Below are 20080 nucleotides of genomic sequence, written 5' to 3'. Positions count from 1 at the left end.
ATCAAGAACGTGAACAAGTGAATCAGTACGAAGAAAAATTGGGGCAGAAAAAGAATTTCATTCTTCATGCCTCAGTTGCAATATTATCATTCCTTATTTTTGGCTTAGTGCCTCCACTGGTGTATGGCTTCTCATTTTATGAGAGCGACAACGAGTACCTTAAGCTTGCAGCAGTTGCAGCAGCTTCTGTTTTATGCATCACATTACTTGCCATTGCCAAGGCTTCCATCCAAAATCCACCAGTTTTGAAGTACATAACAACTGTGCTGCACTACCTTGCAATTGGGATTGGGACCTCTGGAATTTCTTACTTGGCTGGTTACATGGTGGAGAAACTCATTGAGAAGCTAGGTTTATTCGAGTCAACTACAACTCTCACTCTACCCCTTCCTGGGATGACTTCAGTGAAACACGCATGGGGATCCTACTAACAATAACATTGGATCCAAAAATGAAGTTTGTCATTGTTATCGATCGTTGCTATATATGGTGCCACAAACATTATCGATAGCAGTGAGTTTTTCTTTGAAGTTGTACAACTTGTGTTTTGTTAAACATTGATCTGAAGTGTATCCTGAGCCAAAATGGCGTCCCATTAAAGGGTTGTAGCAGTGGTTTAAAATAATATCGTAGTGCCACATAGTTGTTGTGGATCAAGCTAACTTTCTACTATATCCAATTAAAAATATTATTAGCATTTCCAATTAATTATATTAAAAAAATTGTTAGTACTTTATTTTATTATTTTTCAAGTGTAGCACCAATATTATTTATATTTAGGCTGATTCCACCAGGCAAACAGCTCAGCAAAGTTACATAACACAAAGATTTGGACTGATATGTGGAGCTCCTCTTGGACAGTGGAACTCCTTAAAAAATTGGCGTATGCCGCTGATTGCGGCGCGCACACGGTATTCTTTAGTAAAAGGCGAAAGAATAGTTCGCTTTGTGCTCACCGCGCGGCTGCGTGGTTTGATATGGGTCCTCACTTCCCTTATTATACTTGTTCTTTACAAATGACATTCTTGCTTCTTCCCGGTGTGGGACTTGCAACAATAAGAAACACACGTAATTGTTCGCGCGTACGTGTAGACGCAGCACATATGTAAATCTCTCTCCTATTGCGAGAGCTTCTCTCTGTCCCTCTTTGTAAACGGGTAATCGGATTGGGTAGTATCTCATGTTTTGAAAGGTCCACCGGCCGGCAGCCACTTGGGTTTCTATTCCACCAATCATTTTTGTGGCTTTCTTCGTTTTGTCTTTCTTCATGGGATACGGATTTACCGGATTACGTCTTCCAAAGAATAGCCTTTTTTTTGTGCAAGAGAAAATGATCGACATTATCGCTTGGAAAGGGCTCTCATCTTCCCCTACAGAAAAATGGATCCCTCCTACAGCCAATTCCTTCAAGATTAATTTTGACACAGCTGTAAGAGACACTTTTTCTGCTCAAAGTGCAGTCTGCCGAGATTCAAGTGACAAAATAATTAAGGTTCTTTCAAAGATCAGCCCTCCATGTGACCCCACTTATGGGGAGGCTTTGGCCATGTCTCTTGCGGTCTCTTTGACTATCTCCCTCAACATCTCATATTTCATTTTGGAATGTGACTCTCTTATAGTCATCATAGAGCTCCAGCACCCGTCTTAGGTTCAAGATTAGAAAATTGAGAACATTATTGCTGACTCTATTGCTATAATTCCCTCATCTTTCTCTTAGAAGGCAAGAAAAGTTTACAGAAGTGCAAACTTCTACACCCACTACGTGGCTTATTGGGCCGCGACTAGAGCTCACTCCGGGTACATTCCCACTCGCTTACCCCATTCCCCTTCTTTTTTCATTTGTAGTGGGAAAGATCCACCCTCTTATTAGTTTTGTGTCTTGTTGTTTTTGCTTTGTTTGTGTTTGTATCTCTTAAAGAAAAAAAAAAAAAAAAATGATTGACATATATATGATACGACAGTTTTGGCTAAAATTTATGTGGCAACAGATATGATGACATAAAATAAATAAATAACAAATTAAATTTTTTAATAATTAACGTGACATTTTACTAAGAACTTGTAACAAAAACTATTTAGTATTTTAGCTTGCACTCTTTTATAAGATAAATTTGTAGATTATATATAATTTTTTATATAGCCAATATTCAACATAGAGAGAAGAGGAAGAACTCACGTGTTAAGGAAGATAAAATAGAAATGCAAACGAGAAATTGGCTTTCATTTTCTTTGTTTTTACCTTTTTCTCAGTGTCATTTGTTGGCTTAAATCTTTTACTTTTTTAAGCCTTGGGTCGATATATTGTAGGTTAGAAAACAAACACATGTCAAATTATTGTAACTTTCACCGGTAGCTGGAGTGTATTTTCTTGCATTTTCTGGACAAAGAATACAAACATTTTGACATTTATATATTTTTTTTGTCAATATTTAATTTTCAATTTAATAGATTTAAGACTCCAGTTTAAGTCCATTTTACATTCGAGACCTTTATTTTCCCCAAATAAGTAACATAAATAAATATATAAAAACAATTATACCCCCTCAAATCAAACCGCGCGTTAAAAAAAATCAAAATGACTCCCCCTATAATTTAACAATAGGGGACATTATAATTTAGCTATTTAGATGGTGTTCTCATTAATTAAGTCCCATTTTGATATTGAAGTAACGTTATTTTTTACGTTCATTTTATACTGGTTGACGTGTTGTATTTTAAGTCGCTTTCTACTACCTAAAAAAAAAATTAAAAAAATGTTGCTTAAAACTCAATACATCAATCAGTGTAAAATTGGTGTGATGTTGTGGTTATGTTTTTTTTAAGACGACCATTGCCTTATCCACATTTATATAACTGAGAAATCAGCATGCAAAAACACGAACGTAGACATAAGGTATTCATAGAGAAAGGCCCACATGGAAAGAGAGGCAGAGGCAGTGAAGGAGGAATTGGGCCAGCAGCTAACCAAGATATCATCAGCTCTACTGCCACCACCACCACAATTTCTACAGTTGGTACTGGTTTGTCGACCTCAGAGCATTACAATGGAGCTCAGTTTCTAGTTGCTGAAGAAGGTAAGGGAAGACCAAAAGAAATACTCTATCAGAGTTTTCGATAGGAAACTTTTTGTGGTTGTGTTAGTTTTGTCTTTCTCATTAGATACGAATGATTGGCATCAGACAGTTTTTACTAAAATTTTCCTAGAAATTATTTAGATGATCTGTATGAGTACCACTGGACATAACATGAATAAAAAAAATGAGGAGTAACTTCACTTTAGACCCATGAACTTTAAAAAGGAATGGGATGAGAAATGTCTCGTTACAAAAACAGTCATACCAAGTAGTCTAACCAAGTAGTCTAGGCACATTCTTGAGTGTAAAAGATACAAATTGATGGTAACATTCCACTCCTAAGGAATATTGATATACAGAGCTAATGACCATGAAGATATGCTTGTCCATGATACCTAAGGGTATAGAAAAAGAAAAATCTAAAAAATTTCAGAAACGTCCCCATGGCTAGAGATTTTGGGACTAGATGAGTGCAACAATTAGATGCATACAAGCACCTATCCTTATAGTTAAGTCCATGTAACATAGCCTAAGAAAGGCAATAGTTTGATTAAAGCATTTAAATAAGCTATTATGCAGTAAGATGCCCCTAACAACAGGAGAATCCTTCATTTATTGAATTTTACAATTGTTACACATACATATCTAAAGATGAGAAGTCCTGGAGAATGGCAAGTTGATAGAAGTTTTCATTGCAAATCGCTTTTAATCCACCTCAAATTCCAGCACTCAACTAAAGGTATGTCAGAATTGGAAGTGTTTTTCAATGGCTCAAAGTCAATCAATTCAAAAGTCATAGTCATAGCACTCAAACAATGAAGAAACCCATCTTCTCATATTACCATAAGCCTAAATCCAATTTGAACTTACATTTTCACTCCTCTTCCATCGATTTCTATTTCTTTGGAATTCTTCTTTCAGAAGTAGTAATTTTCACTTTTTTTTTAATTGTTATAATCAACTTATGATATGCAGATCATTTTGGAATCTGGTTTTACACAGAGATCATGGCTTAACATAAATTCTATACAAACAAAGCCGGTAATTCAGAATCAGCATCGCATAGGACATAGGATACAGAACGCAGAATCAATTAATAAACAATTATTTCTCCACTGCATCAAAAATAATGGAGCTATAAACTTTAAACATTGGGACCCACAAAAATGAAAATCTCCATTCTATCTGTGCACCTACTACAACTACTTTGCTCACTTGACGCTAAGCCTTTCAAGCTATTCCCAAAAACCAAAAGAAAACAAAGGAACGAACCCAAAACAAAATGGAAACCTTCCTTCATTTTTAACCACAGTTTGTCAAAAAAAACAACCCAAAAAAGGTTACTGAACAAACTCTCAACAAATACTACATTTTCTCAGCAAACAAACAGAACCCGATAACCAATACCTCTGAGGAACAAGGCTCGCCGAGACACCGTGTAGAGCCAGATCTTGGAACTCTTGGCAGCTGCCACGGACAAAAAATTATCGTTAGTGGTCAATAGCAGATCCCGGTGGATTAGGAACCGGCTGTCGGCGCCGGAGATTTACAGAAAATAAATTTGGACTGATATGTGGAGCTCCTCTTGGCAGGGTAACTCCTTCAAAAATTGGCGTATGCCGCTGATTGCGGCGCGCACACGGTATTCTTTAGTAAAAGGCGAAAGAATAGTTCGCTTTGTGCTCACCGCGCGGCTGCGTGGTTTTGACATAAGTGCTCACTTCGCTTATTATACTTGTTCTTTGTAATGACTTTTTTGCTTCTTCCCGGTGTGGGACTTGCAACAATAAAGAAACGCACTTAGCTGTGCGCGCGTGTGGACGGAACACATACATGCCTTACAGTGCCTCCTACTTCCCCCACGCCTTTAGTTATTTCTCTTTCAGATCATACGGCTGCAATCACATCCAGGAGATTTTCTGCTACATCGCGGAATTGGTTTTCTAACTTTGTACCACAGATAGAGATGAAACTCACAATCTTGTTTAACTACTGTATACAAATCGAGTATACAAATACTCTATTTGTTTTGGGCACAAAGTGAGGACTGAGCGTAGAGTTAACAGTTTATTGATATCATTCCATTCCACTATGAGATGAGATAGATGAATTATGAATCTCCTTTCTTAGACTTCCTAGACTTTGGGTATTAATTAATGGCTTGGGTTAAATTTGAAGCACCTGGCCTTGGGCTTCACCAAGGTGGTGAATTTTACTTTCAGGGAAAAATGATTCAAAGGCGCATTACAAATACAAGCTTGGAGGAGTAGACAATTGTTCAGCACTGCATATTATCCTATTTGTTCTAACCAGACATCTTTCCTTGAGGTTTCTTGCAAGAACTATGAACCTGGAATTTAATCTCCATAAAAGAAAAAAGAAAAATGCAACATGGAACTAGTAAGTAACATGGCTGAATTTTCTTATTCACCACTGCACATAGTCACAACAAATTTGTCACAGTATATACCACCATAGTGGCAGATTAAATGGGCATTGATTTAAACACTGTAAAAACACTATAATTGTGTTGTTGACCTCTATTTGAGTATCATACCAGTCAAGAATCAATTAAAACATCCATCTCGGAGAAGAATGAACGGCACTTTGCCGGGGTCTGCTGGGTTGCTCCAAATTGTTCCGGGGTCGACTGGGCTGCTGCTCCAAATTGTTCCGCTTCTTCATGATTGAGGATACAGTTGGGCTGAAATAGTCGTTGCTCCTTTGAGAAGTTGCCGCTTGTGAATACATCTTCCTTCCATGAATGAAGCTCCTCTGCTTCTCTAGTAGTGCTCTCCGAGCCCCCGAGTTGTTCCTCTGTACAATCCCCAATCTATTGTAACTTACACAACTCTGGCTCCGTCCCACTGGCTGAAACTTTCCTTCTCTAGGACTCGTATAATTTCGACTCTCAGCGGTTTCTGCAGAGTACATGGTAGTCTCTCCCTCGCTGCTATACCCATTCTGCACCTCTGAAACGTCTATTTGAGATGAACAAGACTGGACCTCACTTTGTGCCCCATTCACAGAACCTGTTGAGGAAACCTCAGCATCTGCACCAGCACTGGTAACTCCTTTATACTTGATTTGGTCTTCTCTTAATGGGATCTCCGGAGGAAGTTCCTTCACATAATTCTCATCAGAGCTAAGGGGCCGCCGTTTGGCTGGCTGAGGCAGTACTGCAGCTTTCACAACCCTTGGAGGAAAATTAATATCCAAGAGCTGGATCTGTGCACTTTCGTTCTTCCTAACAGGAACTGATGTTAGCCTTGGTGATTCATATATTTCTGGAGTTGGGATTCCCTGCACATGGGTTGCATGCAAATCACTTGTTCGGGTTTCTCCTTCAACATGATTAGCTGGAGCAGAACAGCTTGGCCCAGGCAGATGATCCCTAGCTTTTGAGATTATATTCGAAGAGGAAGGGGTTCCTTCATAATCGGTTGGCTTAAAAACTTGACGCAATGTGAATGAAGCACAAGAATGCTCACTTTTTTGGCCTGCAGACATCAATCGAATGATTGGCAACTTCGGTTTGTTAAGTTCATCGAGGCTGCCTTCCCAATGCTGATTTAACCAGTCACAGACAATGGGAATAGGTATACCAAATTGCATAGGAGGGTCCTTCTTCCAAGATGACGAGGATGATGATGAAGTTGAAGAGGACTTGGTATTTGGAGATGTGGCTAGTTTCATAGGATCACAGATCATGAATGCTAGATTACCTTGTACATCAAATCCTGCGGACCCAGGGCTCCATATTACTCCATCTGTTGACAATTTTATGAGATTGTCGGTCGCAATCACCACCTTTCCTTCACCAACTGTCAATTCATTTTTCTCTGTGTAGCCTAGGAGGTAAACCACACTTCCCAGATCCAGATTTGGTTTAGAACATGTTTTCAAGTAGTGAGGCTGCTGTCCCTGGGCATTTGAATCTCCGTCCATGGCATCTAAACCCACTATTGTAAGATCTAAAACAGAGCTGGTGATGAAAAACCTGCAACCAGTCGATGAACACAAGAAATAAATGCATTAGAGAATTCCTAACAATACAGAGCCTAGCATAATCCATGAAGGAAAGTCACCAAAATATAATAAAAAATAAATATTATAGGAGAGGAAAGTCACTAGATCTCATTCCTTACATTAGCCTACAATAAGAGAATCACACATTCATCATACTCCACATAAAATCTGATGATAATTGAATCAAATTATAACACATGAGACTTGCATCATTATGATAACAGTGTTTTTTATTGCGTTTTTATTTCCTGTTTTGATAATAAAAGGTTGTTTAAGGGATCCAGGGGCGTGGGACACCAATCCTGTTGATGCACCATCACATAGCTACTCATTGATAAAAAGTCCAACCATGATAACAGTCAGTAACTAAAAATTTAGAAAATAAGCCTAATACAAAGCAATGTTAGAATCCCAGCCCCAAAGTCTCCTAATTGAACACTAGGCCTTGAATTTTTTGCTTAACTGAAGACACCTCCAAGGACTAGCAAGCGATATATGAGTGTGGTATGTTGGTTGATATGGTGTTGTGAAAATTTGGAGAAAGGGAATGGTATGATTTTAATACGGGTTTGTAGGAGCTTTCACGTAGAGACTATGGGTTTTGTGGGTCGCCAGCCGTTCACATAAGGAAAGCTTCGAGAGTTTCATTCAAACCTTGTTTGAAGGTCGTTCAAACAAGATTATTTATTTTTTTAATGCCGGGGAACCTCTCCAAGGCAGAGCCCTTTGGATCCACCCCTGCAGAGTAAATTCCGGTCCCGTGCACCGTACCCTAGGAAGTTTCCCTACACGGAATTAGTTAAATCGCTGACTTTTCACCAGGGAGTGTGGCCCCAAGGAATTGTTTGCACCTATGAGGTGTTGAACCTTGGACCTTGAAGGGAGCAAACCCCAAGACCAAGGCCTCCACCACTTGGGCCAACCCCTTGGGGTTCGTTCGAACAGGATTACTCATCACTAGAAAGTGAAGGTTTCCTGAGGAAAGAAAGAGAGAGTTTGAAATTTGAAGTGAGATAGGTTTCGTAATTCGAATAACTAAAGCAATAGAGGTTTAGCTGTGAAGCCTAACCCTAGTTTTAAGGAGAGTGAGAAACGCTACATAGGGATGAAAATTAGAATAATGACTTTGGGAAAGTCAGTTAAAGGAACTAAAGAATTAGAGTGTCTTTAAAAGCTAGGATTTTAGATGGGACCTAATGAATAAGAAAATTGTGTGACACTATTGTAGATCTTCAAGCAAGGCGACGTTCAAGGGATTAGTCACGGCGATGGAACAATGCGTTGTGCGGTTAAGGTATAAAGGGGATTGAGCAATTGACGTAAACAAGTTTACATTTGTGCTAGTATTTTATGAATGTCGACCTAGGGTATTTTATGAACAAAGTTTTATGTTATGTTTTCAAGAAAAGCCCAGGTCATTCTTAGCATTATGAATTATATAAATTATGAAATTGTTTGGTGCATGAAATGTGTGGCGAGAACTGGTTTACAAATATTATTGCAAATGATGCATGTTTTATTACAATGTTTTCAGATATGTTGTAATATGCATATTTTCTAAGGTTTATAAGCTAAGAAAGGAGCTGAACAGTAAAATGGTTTTATAACTATATATATAAAAGTTGAAGGAAATAAAGGTAATAAAAAAAGTAAAGAAAATGAACCACCGGTACCACGTGTAAAAATGTTTATGAATTTCTAAAAGTGGGCAGTGGGTGTGGCCCTGTGGTGGATTATCGCCTGCACGGAGCCCTGAGCAAAGGGGTTGGCGTACAGGGCGACCGTACAGAGGGGTTGAGCAGGCTAATCTTGCTGAAAGGGGCTGATCGCAAGAAATGCAACCTTGACTCTGCGGTTTAATTAGAGCGATGATATGAGAACAGAAAAGGAAAAGGAAAAAGGGTAAAGGGAAAAGATAAGGAAAAGTATAAAGAATATAAAGTATAGTAAAGTAAAGAAATCGCAGAAGCCACCATGTTTTAAAGTTAGAGTAATACTAATATGTAATGTTTTGCAGTAACATGATTTCTATATGATGATATAAGTTTATGGATTTGTTTGAGATACATAATGGTTTTTATCATGCATTTTAAGAAAGGTATGTTTACAAAAAAGGTTTACAAAAGTATGATTTTAGCAAAGCGATTTTATGATTTCAGCAAAAATATGAACGCATTTACAAAGGAAGGTTTTCAGGAAAATGTTGCAAAGATTTTTATAAACAAGTACTTATGTCATGATTGAGTTATGAAATGTTTACGTAGATACACGCTGACACCAGCTTGCTTGCTTACTGAGCCGTGGAGTCATCAATCCACTTGTAAACATTGTTTACAAAGTCAAGTCAGATCAGTATCAGACAACAGCAACGACAAAGATAAGGAATTCGAGCTAATGGTAGTAAGGTCTAAGGTATAAAACACTATATGATTTATGTAGAATTGAAAGTGAGCAATATGATGTGTATAGCTGATAGGTACAAGGATCATCATGTAAGGAATATTGATGTAACAAGTTACATAATGCTCACTGTGATTTGCAGTTGATTAGAGCTTTGGCGAACTCGAATGCATGTAATAGAAAAGATTTAAATTTATGTACCATTCCAGTCTCTTGGTTTATATTTTTCCGCTGCAATATGTTAGAAAGTATTCCTAAAGGTCAAAGAGGTAGAGTAGCACGCCTAGATATGGATTTGTAATAGGTATAATATTCAGGGCGTTGCAGTTATGGCTTCTTTATCTTGCATTTATCACTAGTTTCAAAGATCCTATGATAAACAAGTGAAACCTAAATGTGCTTCTCTCCAATCCAATTAATAACTAAACCTAATCTTTACAAAAGTAAATAGAGCAGACAGCAAGTGAACAATGCAGTTGCATTTGTTTCCGTCAAGAAGATGGTGAGAGAGGTTCAAAGACTGGTACTGGCAGTAGGGCCAGGAAGCCAACATTAGAGCGATGGCGGTGCCAAGGAAGGCTTATAAAAAGAAACAGCCCCTCCTTCAATCCACAAGTAATTTTCTGTATATTCATATGTACTTATATGTGTATCAAATTAAGCATTCAAAGTTCTCAAATCTTTGAAGGCATAGCAGTGTTATTTCAAAGTGGAAAATAGAGTGGAGGCAGTGCCAACTAAAGGTTTTAAGTATAAGAGTCGGCTTCTCTTTCAATCTCCAACCAACTTTCCAAATATAAATATTTACTTACGTGTGTATTATATCAAGCATTAAAAGCTATTATATCTTCAAACGCATGGCAATGTGATTGCCAAACTGGAGATATGGGTAAAAGAACACACCCATCCACAAAGATGCAGATTTTAGCATAATAGCATGATAAGACTTTTTTTGGCACACACCCTGACACACATGTACTCAAAGATAAGACTTCTTTATAGAAAAGCATAGATAACAAAGGAAATTATGTTTTGTACCCAAGCATCTAATATCTTAATCCTAATACTTTTTTTTTCACTTGTCCACACTGAAGTCACCTAGGCCACTGTCTGTCAATTACCCAAGTTTGAGTTCTAAACAATGTTCAATCATAATTCTAAAAATTGCAATTGTTTACTAAAATGAATTAACTAGATCAACATTATTTCAAGTAAAAGGTAACTTCACTTATTCCTTTTTTTTTTGGGCCACTTACATAAAAATGTGCAATTAGTAACCCCTTTGTAAGGTATTTACTTGATAGTACCCTACTATTATCTCTATAGTAGCACACTCCATGCATAAAACAAAACAAAAAAGAAAAGGAAGAAGAAAAAAAAAACAAATGGGATGAGAAATGTCTTGTTACAAAAATAGTCATACCAGGTAGTCTAGGCACATTCTTGAGTGTAAAAGATACAAATTGATGGTTACATTCCAAATTGATGATTACATTTCACTCATAAGGAATAATGATATACAGAGTTAATGACCATGAAGACATGTTTGTCCATGATACCTAACGGTATAGAAAAAGAAAAATCTACCAGATTTCAGAAACATCCCCATGGCTAGAGATTTTGGGATTAGATGAGTGCAACAATTAGATGCATACAAGCACCTATCCTTATAGTTAAGTCCATGTAACATAGCCTAAGAAAGGCAATAGTTTGATTAAGGCATTTAAATAAGCTATGCAGTAAGATGCCCCTAACAACAGGAGAACCCTTCATTTATTGAATTTTACAATTGTTACACATACATATCTAAAGATGAGAAGTCCTGGACAATGGCAAGTTGATAGAAGTTTTCATTGCAAATCGCTTTTAATCCACCTCAAATTCCAACACTTACTAAAAGGGATGTCAGAATTGGAAGTGTTTTTTAATAGCTCAAAGTCAATTCAAAAGTCATGGTCATAGCACTCAAACAATGAAGAAACCCATCTTCTCATATTACCATAAGCCTAAATCCAATTTGAACTTACATTTTCACTCCTCTTCCATCGATTTCTATTTCTTTTGAATTCTTCTTTCAGAAGTAGTACTTTTCACTTTTTATTTTTATTTTTATAATCACCTTAGGATATGCAGATCATTTTGGAATCTGGTTTTACAATTCACAAAATGACAGAGATCATGGCTTAACATAAATTCTATACAAACAAAGCCGGTAATTCAGAATCAGCATCGCATAGGACATAGGATACAGAACGCAGAATCAATTACTAAACAATTATTTCTCCACTGGTTCAAAAATAATGAAGCTATAAACTTTAAACATTGGGACCCACAAAAATGAAAACCTCCATTCTATCTGCACCTACTACAACTACAACTACTTTGCTCACTTGACGGCAAGCCTTTCAAACCGTTCCCAAAAAACAAAAGAATACAAAGGAACGAACCCAAAACAAACTGGAAACCTTCCTTCATTTTTAACCACAGTTTATCCAAAAAACAACCCAAAAAACGTTACTGAACAAACTCAACAAATATTACATTTTCTCAGCAAACAAACAGAACCCAATAACCAATACCTGTGAGGAACAAGGCTCGCCGAGACACCGTTGTAGAGCCAGATCTCGGAACTCTCGACAGCTGCCACGGACGGAAAATTAGCGTGAGTGGTCAAGAGCAGATTCCGGTGGATCAGGAACCCGGTGCCGGCGCCGGAGATTCTGACCATGGCGGAAGCTTTGTTAGAGAAAATGGCAGCTTTCATTCTCTCGGACTTTCCCACGCCTTTGCAGAAACACCAAGAGTCCCCCAGAACGCCCATTTTGGGATGGCTGAAAACAATGGGTCTCGCTCAGAATGGCGGATCTAGGAAGCGTGGCATTGCAGCAAGCATAAGACCACAAATGGGTATGCTTCAGAGTGTGAAAGAGAGGGACAGAGAGAGGAACGAGATGGTCGTGAAATGAGTAAAGGGTGCTGTTGGGTATGTTTGAGCTGGATATTAAGGTGAATACGAAAGAGAGAAGAAATTGTCTGTGAGAGAGAGACACTGTGGGAGTAAAGAAAGAGAGATGATGTACATGTTTTGGAAATGGACGAGTGGGGGACACTCTTGGGTGACTAGTGTTATCATGAGAGTGTTCATTGGAATCATAGGCGTGCCATGTGGTTGGGGTCAACCTATTTTTTTTGTACTTTTGTCAAAATTATTCTTTGCTTTTGATCCAATAAAACGCATGAAAATAGATAGCTTTCATGTTCTGCAAAGTCTCAATTATATCTTTTGGAAGCTTGAAATGAAAATCAAAACCCTTATGTGAAATTTGAATCAATTTACTTTTGACAAACAATGGGGAAAATAAAAAGGTAAAAAGACAATCTTTCTAGAATAATTTTTGTCTATAAAACTGACATATTTTAAAATATACGTGAATAGTAATCAGTTTAACAGATTGAATTGTAATACCATAACCTTTGATTTTATTTGAATGATCGGATAATAATATATGTAAAAAGATTAATTTTATGTTCTTAAAAAAGAAGATGAACCGAACCGCCCACTGAATGTGTTTGTATTACTAAGGTGGTATAGACCATCAAATTTTAATGAACGATCACGATTTTGTAATATAAGAATCTCCAATTGTAAGTAACTGGAGGATCTCAATTCGTTTATGGATAAAGTTAATTAGATTTAAAGCATTCCTTCCCTTGTTTATGCATCTTTGAATGCTAAGTATGGCAAAAGCATGTGCAACAATAATTGCATTAAAATATAATAAATATTTGTCTGACAGGATTTCATAAATAAATGTATTTAGGAACTTATCTAAATTCACAAAATTACCCTAAATCCCGGACATAAACATTAAATGACCAGAATGTTCCACATTTGCTTCGGAGGATCCGATTCTTACAGCTCGCGTAAATAGTTACAATTATTACACCATGTTTTGTTTACTTTATCTTAATTCCCTTTATTTATTGAAGGCACTTTTCATCACTGTTATTATTTATTAGGGAGAGTAAAGTCCATATATTTCTCTCAAACTACCACACAATTGACAAAGTTTTTTTGCATTGAGATCCCCTTCAATCGGAAAAAAATTTGAGATTTTCCAATTGTTAATCGTGACCCCTCATTTTAAATTCAATGGTTTATAAAATGCTAATTGTTTTAGTATAACCAAGGCATTAAATGTTGATTTTTGTTTTACTGAAGTGTAAACGATTTTATAGACCATTGAGTTTAAAACGAAGGGCCACGATTAACAATTAAAAAATCTCAAATTTATCTCTAATTGAAGGGGATCCGGATCCTATCTCCCCATAAACGTTCAATTGTGACAATTAGGTGATAAATTGAGGAGGGTATGTGAATTTTTTTTTTTTTTGTGGCTTTTTAGAGGCGGGTCAAAAATTGAGATAAATATGAATATCTTTAAATGCACTTGCAACAATTTATTATTATGAATCGCTACGATCAATTTCACTGGCAACATTTTCACTTGCTTGCTCCATCACAAGGACTCCCACAAAGCTGTGAAAAAAGGCTTGATTTGGATTTTTTTTTTTTTTATTATTATTTTTCTGAGCAAATACAAACAAAAGTTAATGTAATTTCTTGTTGTACTGGTTTTTCTCATCTGCAAAAAATAATAAAATAATAATAATTACAACCCTAACGGCTGGAAATATTTTGCTATGAACTCTGAACACATTAGACATCACATGTGTGAGGACCTAAGAACCTCATGCCGACACTTCAATTCCTAGATAAGCTAATTAGTTCAATTACTTGCGAACAGCTAATTAAAATGGAGTTGGGACCTGCCTAATTTTGATAGTGGTCAAACCTAGTTTTAAAAATCTCCCTTCATTTTTTTTATTAAGTTAAATAAATATTTATTTATTTAAGTTAAAGCTGTTATGCAAGCAGTAATGTTGACAATCAAAGAAACTCTTGACAAAGTCTTTCACATGGAAACATCCTTTTCCCCGGAATTGTTTTAAATAAGAATGAGATAAATGGTTGCCAGCATATTTGTTCAGGTGTGTGAGAAAACCCAACACTTACAAGTAGAAAATCTCATCTGCAATACATCAACGGCTAAAAGAAAAGAATGCAGATTTCTCTAGGAATCTTTGTAACACAGTATAATGGATTAAGAAATACTTAAGGATTAACATTAAATGCAATTTGCCTTCCATGATTCTGCATTACAACATATAAGATTTATAAAGATTTTGCAATGACATATAACCAAGAGTTCATTGTTTTCTCAAAATAATTCTTTCACCCTTGTTTCCCCAATTCATGCTATAATACTTCTGAGTTCTGCCCCCAGCAAACTTCATAAACTTAGACAGTTAAAAAGGGAAAGGGTCTTTTTTTCATAAAGTAAAAAAGAAAAGGAGTTTTCACCAAAAGCAAACTGACAAATTAGAGGCACACATAACAACTACTCTAGCCAAACGCACTAGATATGATATGGCAATGTTGAGTGAAAACACAAAATACCAGCTGCAAAAGCAATTCGTCTTGAGGACAAGTTCAAAATTGCATCAGACCAACTCCAACTATTAGTGTCCAGGGAACACGATAAAATAGAAGGGTAACTGAGAAAAAGATGGATACAAGGCAAAGTGAGCGTTATCTACAGCAAAGAAATTATCTTAAAAGATGGATACAGGGCAAAGTGAGTATTATCTACAGCAAAGAAATTATCTTAAGCACATTAACAAGAAAAAATAAATCTTTTGAAATATTAACAAGAAAAAATAAATCTTTTGAAATTAACTCACTAACAGATCTCTTCTGCTGGGGCAGTCTGGATCCACAGCATAACCTGGAGGCCTTCGAGACCTGCTTATCTCTTCAAAAAATTGGCAAATGTGCAAATGCTGTCAGCTGTTTTATAGATGACGCTATCCTCCGTAATGATGTCATTAGAACTTAAAATATATGCCTTTGCTTCTATTTTTCAAACATATTCATGAATTTCTTTTTCCATATTCCTTTTTATTGGTAAAGAAACTCCTTGTCCTTGCATTCTTCTTTTCTCCCATAGTTTTGCTTCCTCGTCTTATTCTTCTAAAATAGAAAGTTGAGGTTAAAATTCCACATACAATAATAGTAGGGAGTATGCAAGAGTTCTTCATGTGTCTAAAAACCCCAAATCTATTATATCATTCCCTCACATGGAATAAGGGATAGAGTGACGAATAAATTTTCAAGTAAGAAAACAATGCCAAAAGTTAAATCAACACACACACACACACACACGCAGCATTACTGTCGAAGAATATTAAGCACAGGTAGAAGCAGAGCCTCTTTGCTCACCTATTTACCAATGAACTCATTTTTTTTCCTACCTAAGCAATATTAACACACCCACAACACCCCCCCCCCACCTTCCTCCCTTTTCTTTCCGAGTCTTGTCTCCTTTACCACCCAATCCAAGGCCTGCCTTGGGAATCATTTTAACACCAAGACCAAGGACCCTTTGCTATGTAACATATACAGATCATCTAAACAAAGATTCTCTCTATGGATTTAAACAAGAAGTTTCTTTATCAGCATCTTTCACTATAGATCATACACTTGGGCAGTCAAAAGCATAATAATTCACTAAATCACTAAACTAAGTTGCGTCCCAATTCCTCTCTTCCAAATTAATCAAAATCAGAAATAAGCTACATGACAAATCTATTGGCTGTGCACGGAGTATGAGCAATCATTTTGAAGAAAACGCATTCCACTTAAATAAACCACGCTAATCAATACAAGAATGCATATTAAACTTCATTTACATTGAGGCTAGAGTGAACCAAGAGAATCGGTCATTGATCTCATTATTTCTAATTAATGCTTAGAAGAATATAGCTCTTGGTGTCACCAACAAGACACTTTTTATCAAAGAAAGCAACAGATTGAATCTAGTTTAGCACTTGATGGGAGTAAACTGACAAATTCTCTTCAATATGTGAACTATATTTGGATAGAAACAGACATGTAGTTTGGCATAAAAAGACAACCATATGCTTGCCATAAGAAGGGATAGATCATAGACAGTTATTTCATTGTCTCAGTATAATGTGATAGTGAAATGGAACTCAGAGCGTTGCGCAATATCTCAACATCATATGGCAGTTTCAAGTGGAATCACCAATTCCTTCAATCTAAGCAGCTCACTCAATGCAATTGGTAAATTAAACTATATAGCAATAACCCAAACACAGAGCACTATAAAATTTTGCATGTCTTTGTCATAAATTTTCAACATGTTAAGTTGATCCATAGTAACCCTCTAGTAAAGGGAGCTCCTAATCTACCAATATAGCCAGTCACGGCAGAGATGGTACAAAAAAATATTGCAAGACAGAACATGCAATGTACAGTTGTTGGAATTGTTACTTTCCAAATGTTAGTATAACTAGCTAGCTAGAAATATCATATAAAATGTACAATTGAAAAGTTCATACGTATTGACTAGTCACCACTAAGCTCCAATAAACATTGTTGAAGCGAGGCAGTTCAAAGAGCCTACAAGAGACCCTCTTTTATCTGAGCTACCAAAGAAATGCACTTCCAGATCTGAGCTCCAACAATCTCCTATAGTCACTGCTAAGCTCCAATAGGCTTAGGTATGGCTGAAGCCAGACAGTTCAAAGGACCCACAAGAGAGACTTTTTTGCCAGAGCTCTCAATGAATTGCACTTCTGAATCCTCATCTTCTTCTGGCCAAGAAGAAAAGGCTGAAGCATCATCAGAATACAAGCTCCAATCACCCGAAAAAGAACAACCACTAAACTCAGAATCTGAGCTACCAAAGGATTGCACTTCCAGATCTGAGCTCCAACAATCTCCTATAGTCACTGCTAAGCTCCAATAGGTATGGTTGAAGCCAGGCAGTTCAAAGGACCCACAAGAGAGACTTTTTTGCCAGAGCTCTCAATGAATTGCACTTCTGAATCCTCATCTTCTTCTGGCCAAGAAGAAAAGGCTGAAGCATCATCAGAATACAAGCTCCAATCACCCGAAAAAGAACAACCACTAAACTCAGAATCAGTCTCGGACCATGAAAAACTAGGAGCAGCCACTAGTTCTTCATCCTGAACATCCAGTAGTCCTTTATCCTTTACTTCATCATCATGCTCGCCTACACTGGCCAGAAATGTATGATCCATTAGCATCTCAGCCGTGAATCTGAACATGCGTTTCCTCACAAGACATGCCTTCAAGAAACCCCTCGCTTCATCAGAAATGTCACTCGGAATTTTAGGCAGTTCACGCCCATCACCAATCATACGTAAAAGATCCTGTGTGTTCAACTCTTCCACCCTATCCCAAGGGGATTTTCCAGTAAGCATCTTACACACAACACATCCCAGAGCCCAAATATCAGAGGAAGGCTCCTGTACCCTCTCAATCACTGTTTCAGGGGCCAAATATAGCGGAGTGCCTCTCAAGTAAAGGTCCAAGTCGAACCTCCTCTTCTTACTCTGTGCTGACCTCTTCGCCAGCCCAAAATCCCCGATCTTTGCCACAAAATTACCACTAGAATTAATAGTGGGAACAAGTAGAACATTCTCAGGCTTTAGATCGCAGTGCACATAACCGCAGTCATGAATGTGACGAAGCCCTTTGAGAATCGATTTGGTGTAGCGCTTAACATCGGATTCGGGCAACCCACAACCATCAGATTTCTCGATTAAATCAGCTAGGGTTCCTCCAGAAGCATACTCCAATAACAAATTGTAAACCATCTCACTGTTATCTTGGGTCGTAATCTCTTCCCCAAAGCAGCCAATCACATAAGGGCAACCTTTGACGTTGTCGAGAACCTCTTTCTCCTTCTGAAGCGAAGCCGAAACAGATACCTCTGCAGATTTCACAGCCATGGCCGAAGGGAAACAAGAGAACCGTGACCTGGGTTTCTTCAAAGTGGCAAGAAACACGGACCCAAAACTTCCTTTACCGATCATAGGCCCTCTCACCCAACTTTCTCCATGACCACACCGCCTCTCCTCTGCCTTTCTTTTCATTTCTCCTTTTCTTTTTTCAGGCTCTGCTCGCAAAGAATACCCAAAATTCTTGGTTGATCTCAATATTTCAAAAACTTAGGGCTAATGGAAAATCTGAAGGGGGACTTGGAAAGTAAAGTAACTTTAGGGTTTCAGAACCAATCAGGCTATCTCCCCCGCCTTTCTTTTCATTTCTCCTTTTCTTTTTTCAGGCTCTGCTCGCAAAGAATACCCAAAATTCTTGGTTGATCTCAATATTTCAAAAACTTAGGGCTAATGGAAAATCTGAAGGGGGACTTGGAAAGTAAAGTAACTTTAGGGTTTCAGAACCAATCAGGCTATCTCCCCCGCCTTTCTTTTCATTTCTCCTTTTCTTTTTTCAGGCTCTGCTCGCAAAGAATACCCAAAATTCTTGGTTGATCTCAATATTTCAAAAACTTAGGGCTAATGGAAAATCTGAAGGGGGACTTGGAAAGTAAAGTAACTTTAGGGTTTCAGAACCAATCAGGCTATCTCCCCCGCCTTTCTTTTCAATTCTCTATGGAATTGCTCACAAAGAATGCCGATAATTCACGATTGTCTGAATATTTCCGAGACTTAGGGCAAATGAAAAATCCGAAGGGGGAATCGGGAAGTAGAGTATCTCTAAGGTTTCTCTCTGGGTTTTCTGACAAGAATACCTAGAGTTTGTTTGATCGCAATATTTGCAGGAGTTAGGGTTAATGAGTAGAATGTAGAGAGAACGGGAAAGCAGAATGGTTAGGGTTTCAACGGTCGAATTCTTATTTTGAAACCAACTTCCCAAGCTACAGCTGTTTATATATCTTTTTATTTACGGATTTTTGCCTCTTTTATTACGTCATCATATACTAAACCTTGCTTACTATGAACTAGATACCGAGTTGATGTCTACCTTGTTAATATATAATTATTATTTTTTGTTAATAATAATTGATCAAAAGGTTAATTGGACTGACACATCAGTAGTATGAAATATTACAATAACCTTATAAAGTTAATTCTTTTATTTACAAGGTTTGCTAATAATTAAGGTCTTTTTTTTTTTTTTTTGCTTGTAATAAATAAGGTCTTTTGGGGAATATGGATTTACCTAAATTGATGACCAAGAACTACCCAAGAGTTATTTTATTAGTACTACAGATAAATTTTCAATTTAATTGACCTATTTCATGGTATTTATGTGGGATTCATCTTTCCAATGAGGCTTAGTTGATATATTTTTTATTATTAAGTAGGTCCTCGAAGGGGCTTAGTTGATACATGATTTTATGTTCTCAGCCAATAATATGTTAACAGTCGTTTCCAAGCATTATTCTCTTCCCAAAGGTAAGTTCTTATGCGTTACTCACCCGTCTGCCACTGAAAACACCATTTCCCATTTGACTCGTATGTGTTAAGCATGCCGCTAGAGTTCATCTTAAGTCAGGATTCTCCATGAGATCCATAGTTACATTATTTATAAAACATTTTAAAAACTTTAAAGTTTAAATAGAAACAATATATTTGTGTGGACAAAATTAATATTTAAC

General features: G+C 37.1%; 2 protein-coding genes and 2 non-coding genes across 4 annotated transcripts; all 4 read right to left on the bottom strand.

Moving 5' to 3' along the window:
* Positions 1 to 845: 845 nt before the first annotated feature.
* On the bottom strand, positions 846 to 965 carry LOC132188922 (U5 spliceosomal RNA). The gene has a single exon (XR_009440980.1). It is a non-coding gene; the product is annotated as a U5 spliceosomal RNA (small nuclear RNA).
* A 3686-nt stretch (positions 966 to 4651) lies between these two features.
* On the bottom strand, positions 4652 to 4770 carry LOC132188926 (U5 spliceosomal RNA). Its single transcript, XR_009440984.1, has one exon. It is a non-coding gene; the product is annotated as a U5 spliceosomal RNA (small nuclear RNA).
* Positions 4771 to 5475: 705 nt separating this feature from the next.
* Positions 5476 to 12605, bottom strand: LOC132186920 (uncharacterized). Its single transcript, XM_059601039.1, has 2 exons — positions 12083 to 12605; positions 5476 to 7074 (listed from the first exon to the last, which is right to left on the bottom strand). Exons 1-2 carry the CDS (start codon positions 12322 to 12324, stop codon positions 5646 to 5648), a joined length of 1671 nt encoding a protein of 556 aa, XP_059457022.1. The 5' UTR covers positions 12325 to 12605; the 3' UTR covers positions 5476 to 5645.
* Positions 12606 to 16750: 4145 nt separating this feature from the next.
* On the bottom strand, positions 16751 to 19294 carry LOC132188205 (mitogen-activated protein kinase kinase kinase 20-like). The gene has a single exon (XM_059602614.1). It carries the CDS (start codon positions 18549 to 18551, stop codon positions 17385 to 17387), a length of 1167 nt encoding a protein of 388 aa, XP_059458597.1. The 5' UTR covers positions 18552 to 19294; the 3' UTR covers positions 16751 to 17384.
* Between the last annotated feature and the right edge of the window lie 786 nt (positions 19295 to 20080).

Source organism: Corylus avellana, chromosome ca7 (genome assembly GCF_901000735.1).
Source record: "Corylus avellana chromosome ca7, CavTom2PMs-1.0".
Taxonomy (NCBI): domain Eukaryota; kingdom Viridiplantae; phylum Streptophyta; class Magnoliopsida; order Fagales; family Betulaceae; genus Corylus; species Corylus avellana.
This window is presented reverse-complemented; position numbering and strand designations above follow the sequence as displayed.